General features: G+C 56.0%; 2 protein-coding genes across 5 annotated transcripts; both read left to right on the top strand.

Moving 5' to 3' along the window:
* Positions 1–5,541, top strand: GHDC (GH3 domain containing). 4 transcript variants are annotated; one of them, XM_025362845.1, is made up of 10 exons: positions 1–230; positions 805–888; positions 1,062–1,336; positions 1,626–1,747; positions 1,892–2,393; positions 3,435–3,627; positions 3,742–3,813; positions 3,888–4,021; positions 4,370–4,455; positions 4,718–5,541. In XM_025362845.1, exons 3-10 carry the CDS (start codon positions 1,075–1,077, stop codon positions 4,934–4,936), a joined length of 1,590 nt encoding a protein of 529 aa, XP_025218630.1. In that variant the 5' UTR covers positions 1–230; positions 805–888; positions 1,062–1,074; the 3' UTR covers positions 4,937–5,541. The 4 variants fall into 4 exon arrangements, 3 of the variants coding, with proteins under 3 accessions (XP_025218630.1, XP_025218632.1, XP_025218631.1); XM_025362847.1 differs by having other exon boundaries at positions 4,281–4,455; XM_025362846.1 differs by lacking the exon at positions 1–230 and having other exon boundaries at positions 250–888.
* A 3,045-nt stretch (positions 5,542–8,586) lies between these two features.
* On the top strand, positions 8,587–10,280 carry HCRT (hypocretin neuropeptide precursor). The gene is made up of 2 exons (XM_025363608.1): positions 8,587–8,982; positions 9,808–10,280. Exons 1-2 carry the CDS (start codon positions 8,962–8,964, stop codon positions 10,180–10,182), a joined length of 396 nt encoding a protein of 131 aa, XP_025219393.1. The 5' UTR covers positions 8,587–8,961; the 3' UTR covers positions 10,183–10,280.
* Positions 10,281–11,610: the final 1,330 nt, after the last annotated feature.

The raw sequence follows: 11,610 nt of genomic DNA, 5'->3' as shown, positions 1-11,610 counted from the left end.
AACTGCCAACTTGGGCTAGCACCTGACCCGCAGTCCCATAGGCAACCTGCCCCTTTAAGAGCACCCCCCTCCTCCAGCTCCTCCTTCAGGCCTGGCGGCCGGATTTCCCAGTTGGGACCCAGCCCTTTAAAGCCATCGCTCCTTCTTCCTGGCCGGATGTGTGCTGAGACCCAGAGTCACCCAGGGGTCTCCGTCACGTGCCGGGAGTAGGCAGAAGTGGGCTGTGACAGGTGCATGTGGGCATAGACTCCACAGCCCGGGGCTCAGGAGGGACAAGGAGCTGGGACAGGGTGGATCCCGAGAGAAAGCAAAGCCGCTCGGGAGTGGGCAAGAGATGTCGTTACGCAGCTGCTGTGGCCCAATCAACCCTGTGTCAAACCCTTCCTGTGCCTTCCCTTCCGGTGCCTTCTTGTTTTTCTTTTTCTTTTTTTTCTTTCTTTCTTTTTTTTTTTTTTTTTTCGTTTGTTTGTTTTTTAGACAAGGTCTTACTCTGTTGCCCAAGCTGGAGTGCAGTGGCATGATCTCAGCTCACTGCAGCCCTGACCTCCTGGGCTCAAGGGATCCTCCCATCTCAGCCTCCCAGGTAGCTGCAACTATGGGTGTGCCACCATGCTGGGCTAGTTTTTCAGTTTTTTGTAGAGATGGAGTCTCCCTATGTTGCTCAGGCTGGTTGCGAACTCCTGGGCTCAAGTGATTCTCCTGCCTCAGCCTCCCAAAGTGCTGGGATTACAGGTGTGAGCCACCTCGCCCGGCCCATCCCTGCCTTCTGAAAGAGGAATTCTTATTCTTATTCCCATTTTGCAGATCAGGAAATGGAGCTCAGTGCAGCCCACTAAGTTGCTCAGGGCCCTACAGCTAACAAGCGGCAGAGGCAGGATCTGAACTCAGGTCAGTGGGACTCCAAAGCTTTGATAGTCTCTCCTCCGCATCACCTGTCCCACAGGGCCCGGCCTTCTTCCAAAACTTCGTTTTTCCTTGGTTTTCCTGTATGCAGTAGAGTGTGGGGGGAGGAATGGGTAATTGCCGCATGCCCCCATATCTGGGTTCCTTCCTCCTCCCAGGAGCTGCTTAGAGATGCTGCTGTGGCCACTCCTGCTGCTGCTGCTGCTGCTGCTGCTGCCAACATTGGCCTTGCTCATGCAGCAGCGGTCCCAGGATGCCAGGCTGTCCTGGCTTGCTGGCCTCCAGCACCGAGTGGCATGGGGGGCCCTGGTCTGGGCAGCCACCTGGCAGCGATGGAGGCTGGAGCAGAGCACGCTCCACGTGCACGAGAGCCAGCAGCAGGCCCTGAGGTGGTGTCTACAGGGAGCCCAGCGCCCCCACTGTTCCTTCACAGGTGTGTTTCCCAGGGTCTGGGGAGGTGACCCAAAGAGAAAGAAATCCCACAGGACCATGAGATTCCAGAGCCTGAAGGCCCCCATACCTCCTCCACTGCCACCCGAGTGGCCTGACACAGAGACCCAGGACTGGCTCTCTTGTCCAAGATCAATTTCCCATGCTGGGTCCTTACAGCCCCTCTACCCCAGGCCTATTCTCAGTTCCTCCCTCAAGGGTCTCACCAGTCTTGCCTGAAACTCTTGGAAAACTGGCTTCCTGAGGCGTTTCTGTTGTCATTGGGGCTATAGACATAAGCACCTTCCGGAATCATCTCCCTCTGACCAAGGCCAGCCAGACCCAGGAGGAAGAGAGTGGAGAGCAGCCACTGCCCCCGACCTCTAACCAGGACCTGGGGGAGGCCTCTCTGCAGGTAATCTAGGATGGCCAGAGCTCAGTCCCACCAGAGACCTCTGACTTGCAACCAAACCCTCCCATCATGGTGGGCAAAGAACCCTCAAATGGGGGCTCTGGGTCTGGTTCTGACACCAGACCAACACTCTCTTTCCTCCTCCAGGCCACCATGCTGGGTCTGGTAGCCCTAAACAAGGCCTACCCAGAAGTGCTGGCTCAGGGAGGCACTGCCCGCCTGACCCTTACATCCCCTTGGCCCCAACCCCTGCCTTGGCCTGGGAATACCCTGGACCGGGTGGGCACCCATGGAACCAAGGACCCTAGGCCCCTGCTGCTGGACGCACTGAGGTCCCCAGGGCTGAGGGCACTGGAGGCTGGGACGGCGGTCGAACTCCTGGATGTTTTCTTGGGTCTGGAGGCTGACGGTGAAGAGCTGGCTGGGGCGATAGCTGCCGGGAACCCTGGAGCACCTCTCCCTGAACGGGCAGCTGAGCTGCGGGAGGCCCTAGAGCAGGGGCCCCGCGGACTGGCCCTTCGGCTCTGGCCAAAGCTGCAGGTGGTGGTGACTCTGGATGCAGGAGGCCAGGCCGAGGCTGTGGCTGCCCTCGGGGCCTTGTGGTGCCAAGGACTAGCTTTCTTCTCTCCTGCTTATGCTGCCTCGGGAGGTCAGTGGGACTCAAGGGCAGCGAGGTGGGGGCAAGGGTCAGAGGTCACATGGCTAACAGCCATGCATTGGGCCCTACATAATCATCTCATTTAATCCTTCCCAACAAGCTGCATGCTAGGGACAGCAGCCTCCTTTCACAAGTGAAGAAATTCAGGCTTACCTAGGTTAAGAATCTTGTAGGTGGGCGCAGTGGCTTACGCCTGTAATCCGGCACTTTGCGAGGCCAAGGCAGATGGATCACTTGAGGTCAGAAGTTCCAGACCAGCCTGGCCAACATTGTGAAACCCTATCTCTACTAAAAATACAAAAACTAGCAGGGCGTGGTGGTGCATGCTTATACTCCCAGCTACCTGGGAGGCTGAGGCGGGAGAATCGCTTGAACCTGGGAGGCAGAAGTTGTAGTGAGCTGAGATCGTGCCATTGCACTCCAGCCTGGATGACAGAGCAAGACCCTGCCTCAAAAAAAAAAAAAAAAAAAAAAAAAAGGCCGGGGCAGTGGCTCACACATATAATCCCAGCACTTTGGGAGGCTGAGGCGTGTGGATCATCTGAAGTTAGGAATTCGAGACCAGCTTGGCCAATGTGGTGAAACCCTGTCTCTACTAAAAATACAAAAATTAGCCAGGTGTGGTGGCCGGCGCCTGTAATCCCAGCTACTCAGGATGCTGAGGCAGGAGAACACTTGAACCCAGGACTCACTGAATCACTGAGGCGAGATCGCACCACTGCACTCCAGCCTGGGTGACAGAGCGAGACTCTGTCTCAAAAAAAAAGAGAGAAAAAAAGAGTCTTGCACAAATTCATGTGACACCAGGATTCACTCCCAGGTCTGCCCCCTCCAGGACCACAGCACTCTGCCTCTTTCCAGTGAGGGCCTAAGAGGCAGCCTGCTGAGCCTAGGAGAGCCAGGAAGGATGCGGTGAAGGGCAGCAGGAGGATCGGGTGCTCAGGGGATCAGGCCTGGGGTCCAGGAGGGGCTACTGCCTGGCAGAAAGCAATGGCACCAGCAGACACTGAGGAGGCTGCTTTGCTTCCACAGGGGTACTGGGCCTAAACCTACAGCCAGAGCAACCCTATGGACTCTACCTACTGCCCCCCGGGGCCCCCTTTATCGAGCTGCTCCCAGTCAAGGAAGGCACCCAGGAGGAAGCTGCCTCCACCCTCCTTTTGACCGAGGCCCAGCAGGGCAAGGAGTATGAGCTGGTGCTGACGGACCACACCAGCCTCACCAGGTGATCAGCTGCACAATCCCTGCTACCTGGGGCCCTATAGGACCATGCTGGGGACCTGGCGCATGAATTCAGAAGCCCTTGGGCCCGACCTCACTCCCACTTGCACCCCATCAGGTGCCGCCTGGGTGATGTGGTGCGAGTGGTTGGTGTCTACAATCAGTGCCCAGTCGTCAGGTTCATCTACAGGTAGGTGACCGCGGGGAGCTAAAGGGCCATCCTTGTGTCCTGGGCTCCACTGCCTCTCCCTTCCTCCTCTTCAGGCTGGGCCAGACCCTGAGTGTGCGAGGGGAAGATATTGGCGAGGACCTGTTCTCTGAGGCCCTGGGCCGGGCAGTGGGGCAGTGGCCGGGGGCCAAGCTGCTGGACCACGGCTGTGTGGAGAGCAGCATTCTGGGTGAGCTTCCCCACTGGCTCCTGCCTACCATCCTTGGGCTACCCTTCAACTTCTACCTCCTCTGCCAGGGGACTGCTAGGAAAGAGGTAACACTCAGCCTCCTTTACCACTCCTACAAAAGTCCTTCTCTGCATCTAACTCTCATCCATCCTGCTGCAGTCTCTACCCATTTTCTTTCCTGATCTGTCTCCTATTTAGGATCAAACTCTAGGTTCCTCCCACTCCCCACCAGGAAACTCTTTTTTCCCTAAAACCTCAGAGTGGGGAAGAACAGATGGGGCAGAGGACACTAGACTTGGCAGTTGCCCATTCACTGGAAGTATGTGTGCACATGGGGTCTGTTCACAGATTCTTCTGCGGGCTCTGCTCCCCACTACGAGGTGTTTGTGGCGCTGAGGGGGCTGAGGAATCTGTCGGAGGAAAATCGAGACAAGGTAAAGGAGACGAGGACAGGGTCTGACTGTAGAGCCCTTCACTCTGCACACTCCCAGGGTGCGTGGAGATCAGGGCTGATGGGGAGGAGAGCGGCAGCAGAGGGGAAGCTCCCTGGGGCTCTGGGAGGGGAGCGCTGAGTCCCACAGACACACACCTGTCCACGCAAAACTTCTAAACACATGTAGCCTGGACACAGCCACACATGCCTCGTGTGCACACTCATGGTCACACACCAGCTCACTCACGCTGTTCTGTTCCCAGCTGGACCACTGCCTTCAGGAAGCCTCTCCCCGTTACAAGTCCCTGCGGTTCTGGGGCAGCGTGGGCCCTGCCAGAGTCCACCTGGTGGGGCAAGGGGCCTTCCGAGCACTCCGGGCAGCCCTCGCTGCCTGCCCCTCCTCCCCGTTCCCGCCTGCGATGCCCCGGGTCCTTCGGCACAGGCACCTGGCCCAGTGCCTGCAGGAGAGGGTGGTGTCCTGAGTCAAGGCCTGCCCCACCACCCAGCTTCCCCCAGAGGCCACCTTGCTCCTCCCTCTGGGACCTCTCTGCATGGGGAGTCCTTGGCCGGGGTTTCTGACTCTTGTCACCTGACATTTGCCCATGAGAGCCGCTGGACCTTAGGGAGGCCTTGGCCCAGCTGACTAGTTCTAAGGTATGGGCCTCTGGGGTTAGTAGACGCCAGCAGTGCCTGCCCGTGTCCCTGTGTCCAGGCATGGAGGACACTGCTAGAGAGTTACCATGCACACCAATGGTTTCCTGTATCACAGCCCAAGGGGGTTCTCTGGCAGCCACAGCTGTGTGCTCAGTCAGTGCACTGGGCAAGCTGGAAGTGTCGGGGGGTTAATGTCTCCAGGAGCAACCCTGAGTCAATAAGGAGCAGGACCTCAGCTTCACTGTCCTTGAGCAGGACAATTCTGAAGTGTATTCTACATAAACTCTCAGAGGATGCCCAGCAGGATGGCGTCCCAGTTGCCCACAGCAGTAACCCACTCATTCATGTACTTCCTGCTCCTCCCTTCCCTCTCTTCCCCACTCCCCACTTGGGCTTCCTGGGATGGCTCCCAAATAAACCTCTTGCACCCAGATTCTTGCCTCAGAGTCTGCTTTGGGGAAACTGGGGAGTGGACCCCGGCCCAGCCATTCCCTCACTCAGCTCCAGGACTTTCCCCCAACATTCTGGTCTGGGCCTGGCGAGGCTGCATGTGCACACAGGAGCCTTTGGGGACTCCTAGCACATCCCAGGCCAGCACCCACAAACCACTTCTGCGGTGGGGAAGGGACAGCTATTTTTCACATCGTAAGGCGTCGTCCCAGGAAGCAACCCCAGAGACCATCTGGGTTCACTGTTCCATACCAATGAGGAAACGCAGCCTCCACAAGGTTGTAGAGGCTAAAATAAAAGAAAAAAAGAAACTGGGCTAGGTTTTGGCTTCCTTCCCTCCCACTGCCCGGGCTGAGTTTTTAAGGTTTTCCATCTTGGAGGCTGGTGGGAGGGGCAGACCAAGACCCTGCAGCTCCTCCTAAGTAGAGGCAGCACCAGTTCCAGATGCCTTTGAATGACTTCTCCATTCCATGTCCTACATCCAGGGCCTCGCTGCATACCCACCCGGCCCCCACCTCAGCCTGTCACTCCATCCTATTAAAATCTTCCCATGAAGCTGGGCACAGTGGCATGGGCCTGTAGTCCCAGCTACTCAAGAGGCTGAGGTGGAAGGATGGCTCATGCTCAGGAGTTCAAGACCAGCCTGGGCAACACAGCGAGACCATCTCGGAAAAAAAAAAAAAAAATCCTCCCATGGTAGCCCCCATCACCCACAGGATTCAGACCAATCAGCTTGGCCTATTAGACCCTTTGACCTTGGCCCTCACCTACATGTCCAGCTGCCTCTCTCCCCTTGCTGGAAAGAAGGCCTGGACTAAGGACCACACCTCACCTCCCATCTAAGGGTTGCTAAACACTGTCAACTCCAGGATTTTGCTCAAGTGGTCCCTTCTATGTAATGTCCTCCATCCCGCTGCCCCTGATGTAAACTAGCTTTCATGCAAGGCCTTTGAGGACCCCCTACCAGGCCCACCCCAGGCAGAGTAACTGGCTCAACTTTGCTCACGTGGGCAGAAGTCCTCTCCTTCACCGAACTATCCTTATGCCTGAACTGCCTCCCACCTGGAATGATGAGCTCCTTGGAAACTGGGCCAGGTCCTGTGCAGAGTTGCCCCCATGCCCAGTGCCTGGTGTAGCACACAGCAGGAGCTCAATAAAGAGGTTGTAGGCCAGGCACCATGGCTCACACCTGTAATCCCAGCACTTTGGGAGGCCGAGGCAGTGAGATCACCTGAGGTCAGCAGTTCGAGACCAGCCTGGCCAACATGGTGAAACCCTGTTTCTACTAAAAATACAAAAAAATAGCTGGACATGGTGACGTGAACCTGTAATCCCAGCTACTTGGGAGGTTGAGGCAGGAGAATCGCTTGAACCCAGGAGGTGGAGGTTGCAGTGAGCCAATGTGCCTTTGCACACTAACTTGGGCAACAAGAGTGAAATTCTGTCTTCAAAAAAAAAAGAGGTTGTGAATAAGAGAAGCTTAGACCTGGAGATGACATGTGTTCTTCACTGCATGGTGGCTCACTCCGTGGTGACTGTAGAGTGGGACTACATCCCTCCCCTCCAGTAGCCTGAGCCAGGGAGAAAGCTGGGGAGGTAGAAGCTTTCTATCAGCTTCTGGTAGAAACCGAGTTTGGTCAGGCACAGTAGCTCACAGCTGTCATCCCAGCACTTTGGGAGGCCAAAGGGGGAGGATGGCTTGAGCCAGGGATTTGAGACCAGGCTGAGAGACCCAGTCTCTACAAACAAATTTAAATATTAGCCAGGGATGGTGGCACGCATTTGTGGTCCCAGCTGCTTGTGTAGCTGTGGTGAGAGCACTGCTTGAGCCCTGGCATTCGGTGCTGCAGTGAGCAATGGTTGTCCCACTGCACTCCAGCCTGGGCAACAGAGTCAAACCTTGTCAAGAAAGAAAATAAAGAAAGAGAGAAGGCCAGGCATGGTGGCTCATGCCTATAATCCCAGCACTTTGGGTGGCTGAGGCAGGCAGATCACCTGAGGTCAGGAGTTCAAGACCAGCCCCACCAACATGGAGAAACCCTGTCTCTACTAAAAATACAAAATTAGCCGGGCATGGTGGCACATGCCTGTAATCCTAGCTACTCAGGAGGCTGAGGCAGGAGAATCACTTGAACCCTGGAGGTGGAGGTTGCAGTGAGTCGAGATTGCGCCATTGCACTCCAGCCTGGGCAACAAGAGCGAAACTCTGTCTCAAAAAAAAAAAAGAAAGAAAGAGGGAGAGAGTGAGAGAGAGAAAGAAAGAAATGCAAGAAGGAAGGAAGGAAGGAAGGAAGGAAGGAAGGAAGGAAGGAAGGAAGGAAGGAAGGAAGGAAGGAAGGAAGGAAAAAAAAAAAAAAAAGAGGATGGGCGCAGTGGCTCACACCTATAATCCCAACACTTTGGGAGACCGAAGTGGGTGGATCACTTGAGACGACCCTGGCCAACATGGTGAAACCCCATCTCTATTAAAAATACAAAAATTAGCTGGTTGTGGTGGTATGCACCTGTAATTCTAGCTATTCGGGAGGCTGAGGCAGGAGAATCACTTGAACCCAAGGCAGAGGTTGCAGTGAGCCAAGATGATCATACCACTGCACTCCAGCCTGAGCGACAAGACCAAAATTTAGTCACACACACACACACACACACACACACACACAGAGAGAGAGAGAGAGAGAGAGAGAGAGAGAGAAAGAAAGAGAGAAGAAAGAGAAATTTGGCTTGGTTTTAGCTTCTTACCTCCTACTGCCTAGGCTGGGTTTTCAAAGTTTTCCATATCAGAGGCTAGTGGAAGGGGCAGAAGGGGAGAAGAAAGCTAGGGGGAGGGGGGCAGCTAAGGAACCTTTCCATGAAGGAAGAAGGTCCTGGAGCCTAACAGTCCCCAGGGGCAGTGACAAGAAGCAGGGGAGGGAGAGGACTGCTGCTGGCTGCTCCACCCCCTACACACAGAATGTGGGGTCTTGCGCGTCTGCCTCTCTCCTGCCCCTAATTAGTAGCTGCCTCCCTCCATATTGTCCCAGGCCTGCGCCTCTTTTGTGCTCCCAGATGCCTGGGTGCAAGGTGGCCTCATTAGTGCCCGGAGACCGCCCCATCTCCAGGGAGCAGGCGGACAGACAAGGGGGTGATTAGGGGCACAGTGATCCAACCCTGGCCTCTGAATGCAGCAGCGGCCATTCCTTGGGCCCAGCCTGGAGACGGCCCCCCTGCAGGAGGCTAATCTTAGACTTGCCTTTGTCTGGCCCGGGTGTGGACGCAAGTGCCTGTCAATTCCCTGCCACCTCAGAGCACTATAAACCCCAGACCCCTGGGAGAGGGTCACAATCAACAGCCTCAAGGTTCCTGGCTTTTTGAACCACCGCAGACATCTCCTTTCCCGGCTGCCCCACCCTGAGCACCAGATACCATGAACCTTCCTTCCACAAAGGTAAAGACCCAGGGACGGAGGGGTGATTCACCATCCCGGAGAAGCAAAACTAGCGCTTGCTCAGAGGGCTGGAAGAAAGGCCGAGGGTGTCTCCACTCTTGGTCTTTTCCCGGGTGTGCTCTGAGGCAGGAGCACCTGCCTTGGCTCACACTGGGTTGGGTGCTGTCTTGCTAAGAGCCTGTGTTTGCTGAGCTCTTACTGTGTGTCAGGTGCTCTATTTGCTCTTTTTTTTTTGTCAGCTCTTTTCATCCTCCCAGCAGCCCTGCAGAGTAGGAATTATTTCTAGTATACCCAGTTTACAGGTAAGGGAGCTGTGCCCTCCAAAAGGGCAGGAAACTGGTTCAAAGCCACGGAGTTCAGTTACTCCAGAAAGGGGGCAGGCAGATGGGACAGCATTCTGAAGTCTTGCTAGCTCCTGATTTCCACGTGTTTCCCTGCTGTGGAGAGGAGGTGGCGGGCACTCAGTAGGGCCCGGTTTTCCCCAAGTTTACAACTTCTTCTGCAGAGAGACACACCTGTTTTCAGGTGGAGTGGTAAGTGCCCTAGTCGGGGCACAGTGGCCTAAGTCTCCAGAGGAGAGGGGGATTCACTCTGCCCAGGGGGTCTCAAAAGGCCTCCTGGAGGAGATGCTCTGCTGGATCTTGAAGGAGGAGCAGGTAAAGTAGCCCGATACCAGCAAGGGCGCAAATCTAGGAGAACTAAGTGATAGCCAGAGAGAAGTGCAGGCCCGGAGGGGGCGCGGAGCCAGCAGGGTAGGTCCTGGGCGTGGGAGCTTGTGGCGGGCGCCGTGGGAAAACCCCTAGCGCCCTGTCTCCGTTCCCCTAGGTCTGCTGGGCCGCCGTGACGCTACTGCTGCTGCTGCTGCTGCTGCCGCCCGCGCTGCTGTCGCCCGGGGCGGCTGCACAGCCCCTGCCCGACTGCTGTCGTCAAAAGACGTGCTCCTGCCGCCTCTACGAGCTGCTGCATGGCGCGGGCAATCACGCTGCCGGCATCCTCACGCTGGGCAAGCGGCGATCCGGGCCCCCTGGCCTCCAGGGTCGGCTGCAGCGCCTCCTGCAGGCCAGCGGCAACCACGCCGCGGGCATCCTGACCATGGGCCGCCGCGCAGGCGCAGAGCCAGAGCCTCGCCCCTGCCTCGGGCGCCACTGTCCCGCTGCGGCAGCCACATCCGTCGCGCCCGGGGGACAGTCCGGGATCTGAGTCTTCTTTCGGGCCCTGTTCTGGCCCAGGCCTCTGCCCTCTGCCCACCCAGCGTCAGCCCCCAGAAAAACGGCAATAAAGACGAGTCTCCATTCGTGTGACTGGTCTCTGTTCCTGTGCGGTCGCGTCCTGCCCTTATGGGGCGGCAGAGCATCTTGCGGAGGGCGGGAGGGCCTGGAAGCCCGGCTCTGAGGCACCAGCCTTGGCTTTTGCCTGGCTGAATCGAAAACACCCTTGGTTGGGGAGCTCCCAGTGCAAGGCCCTGGGGCACAGAGATAACTGCACAGGTGCATGCTTGGATCGGGGCATGCGGGACCCCCACGATGCTCTGCTAGGCATTCTGTAGCGGGGACTTCACCCAGAGATGCGGAAGGGGAAGGAGAGCGAGAAAGGTTGCAACCGGTCGGTTGCAGCGCTCACGCCTGTAATACCAGCATTTTGGGATGCCAAAGCAGGAGGATCGCTTGAAGCAAGGAGTTCGAGACGAGCCTAGGCAACATAGTGAGTGAGACATCTCTCCAAAAAGTTTTTTAAATTAGCGGGGTATGGTGGGCGAGAGAATCGCTTGAGCCCAGGAGTTTGAGTCTGAGCCATGATTGGGCCACTGCGCTCCAGCCTGGGCGACAGAACGAGACATTGTCCAAAAAAGAAAAGAAAAGAAAAAGAAAAGCAGAAAGGAAAGGAAAGGAAAGGAAAGGAAGGCAAGCTGCATAGAGGAGCAGAATCCAGCTAGGAAGGGGTGGGAGTCAATCCTGCTGAAAAGGCAGGGAATATGAACTTCAACAATGAGTCATCCAGAATGGTTGCATCATGGGGTATAGGGTGTGGGGAGTGGAGAGGCTCAGGAAGCAACACGGTTACAGTCAGTGCAGCCCAGCTCCAAAGGCTCTCACAAATCATCAGGCCTTGCACTTTATCTTGTAGGTAACAGAGGCATAGGACATTCTTAAGCAGGAGCAGGACAAGATTTTACTGCAACTCCAGTCAAAGACACCTGTTACTGGTGTTTCCAAAATCCATATATTGAAGTCCTTACCCGTGGCACTTCAGAATGTGGCTGTATTTGGAAATAAGGTCCTTCCAGATGCAATTAGCTAAGATGAGGTCATACTAGAGTGGGGTAGGACCTCTAATCCACTGTGACTGGCGTCCCTATAAAAAAGGGAATTTGAACACAGAAACGCACACAGGGAGAACCTATGTGAACACGAAGGTAGAGATTGGCTCCTACAAGCCAAGAAACACCAAAGATTGCCAGCACCCGCCCCCACTTCCTCCAGAAGATAGGGGAGAGGCATGCAACAGATTCTCCCTCACAGCCTTCAGAAGGAACCAACGCTGCCTTCACCTGACCTTGCTTGGACTTCTAGCATCCAGAACTGTGAGACAATAGGTTTCTGTTGTTTGAGCCACCCACTTTGTGGTACT

This window comes from Theropithecus gelada, chromosome 16, assembly GCF_003255815.1.
Source record: "Theropithecus gelada isolate Dixy chromosome 16, Tgel_1.0, whole genome shotgun sequence".
Classification (NCBI taxonomy): Eukaryota; Metazoa; Chordata; class Mammalia; order Primates; family Cercopithecidae; genus Theropithecus; species Theropithecus gelada.
The sequence above is the reverse complement of the archived record's forward strand: the minus strand, read 5'-3'. Positions and strand labels throughout refer to the sequence as shown.

What these genes read in the sequence shown, in the direction of transcription:
- GHDC (XM_025362845.1), top strand. Translation starts at nt 1,075, where the DNA reads ATGCTGCTGTGGCCACTCCTGCTGCTGCTGCTGCTGCTGCTGCTGCCA. An exon ending in TGCTTATGCTGCCTCGGGAG is followed by an intron (nt 2,394 to 3,434) that starts GTCAGTGGGACT and finishes TTGCTTCCACAG; the next exon opens with GGGTACTGGGCCTAAACCTA. An exon ending in GACCACACCAGCCTCACCAG is followed by an intron (nt 3,628 to 3,741) that starts GTGATCAGCTGC and finishes GCACCCCATCAG; the next exon opens with GTGCCGCCTGGGTGATGTGG.
- HCRT (XM_025363608.1), top strand. Translation starts at nt 8,962, where the DNA reads ATGAACCTTCCTTCCACAAAG. An exon ending in TGAACCTTCCTTCCACAAAG is followed by an intron (nt 8,983 to 9,807) that starts GTAAAGACCCAG and finishes CCGTTCCCCTAG; the next exon opens with GTCTGCTGGGCCGCCGTGAC.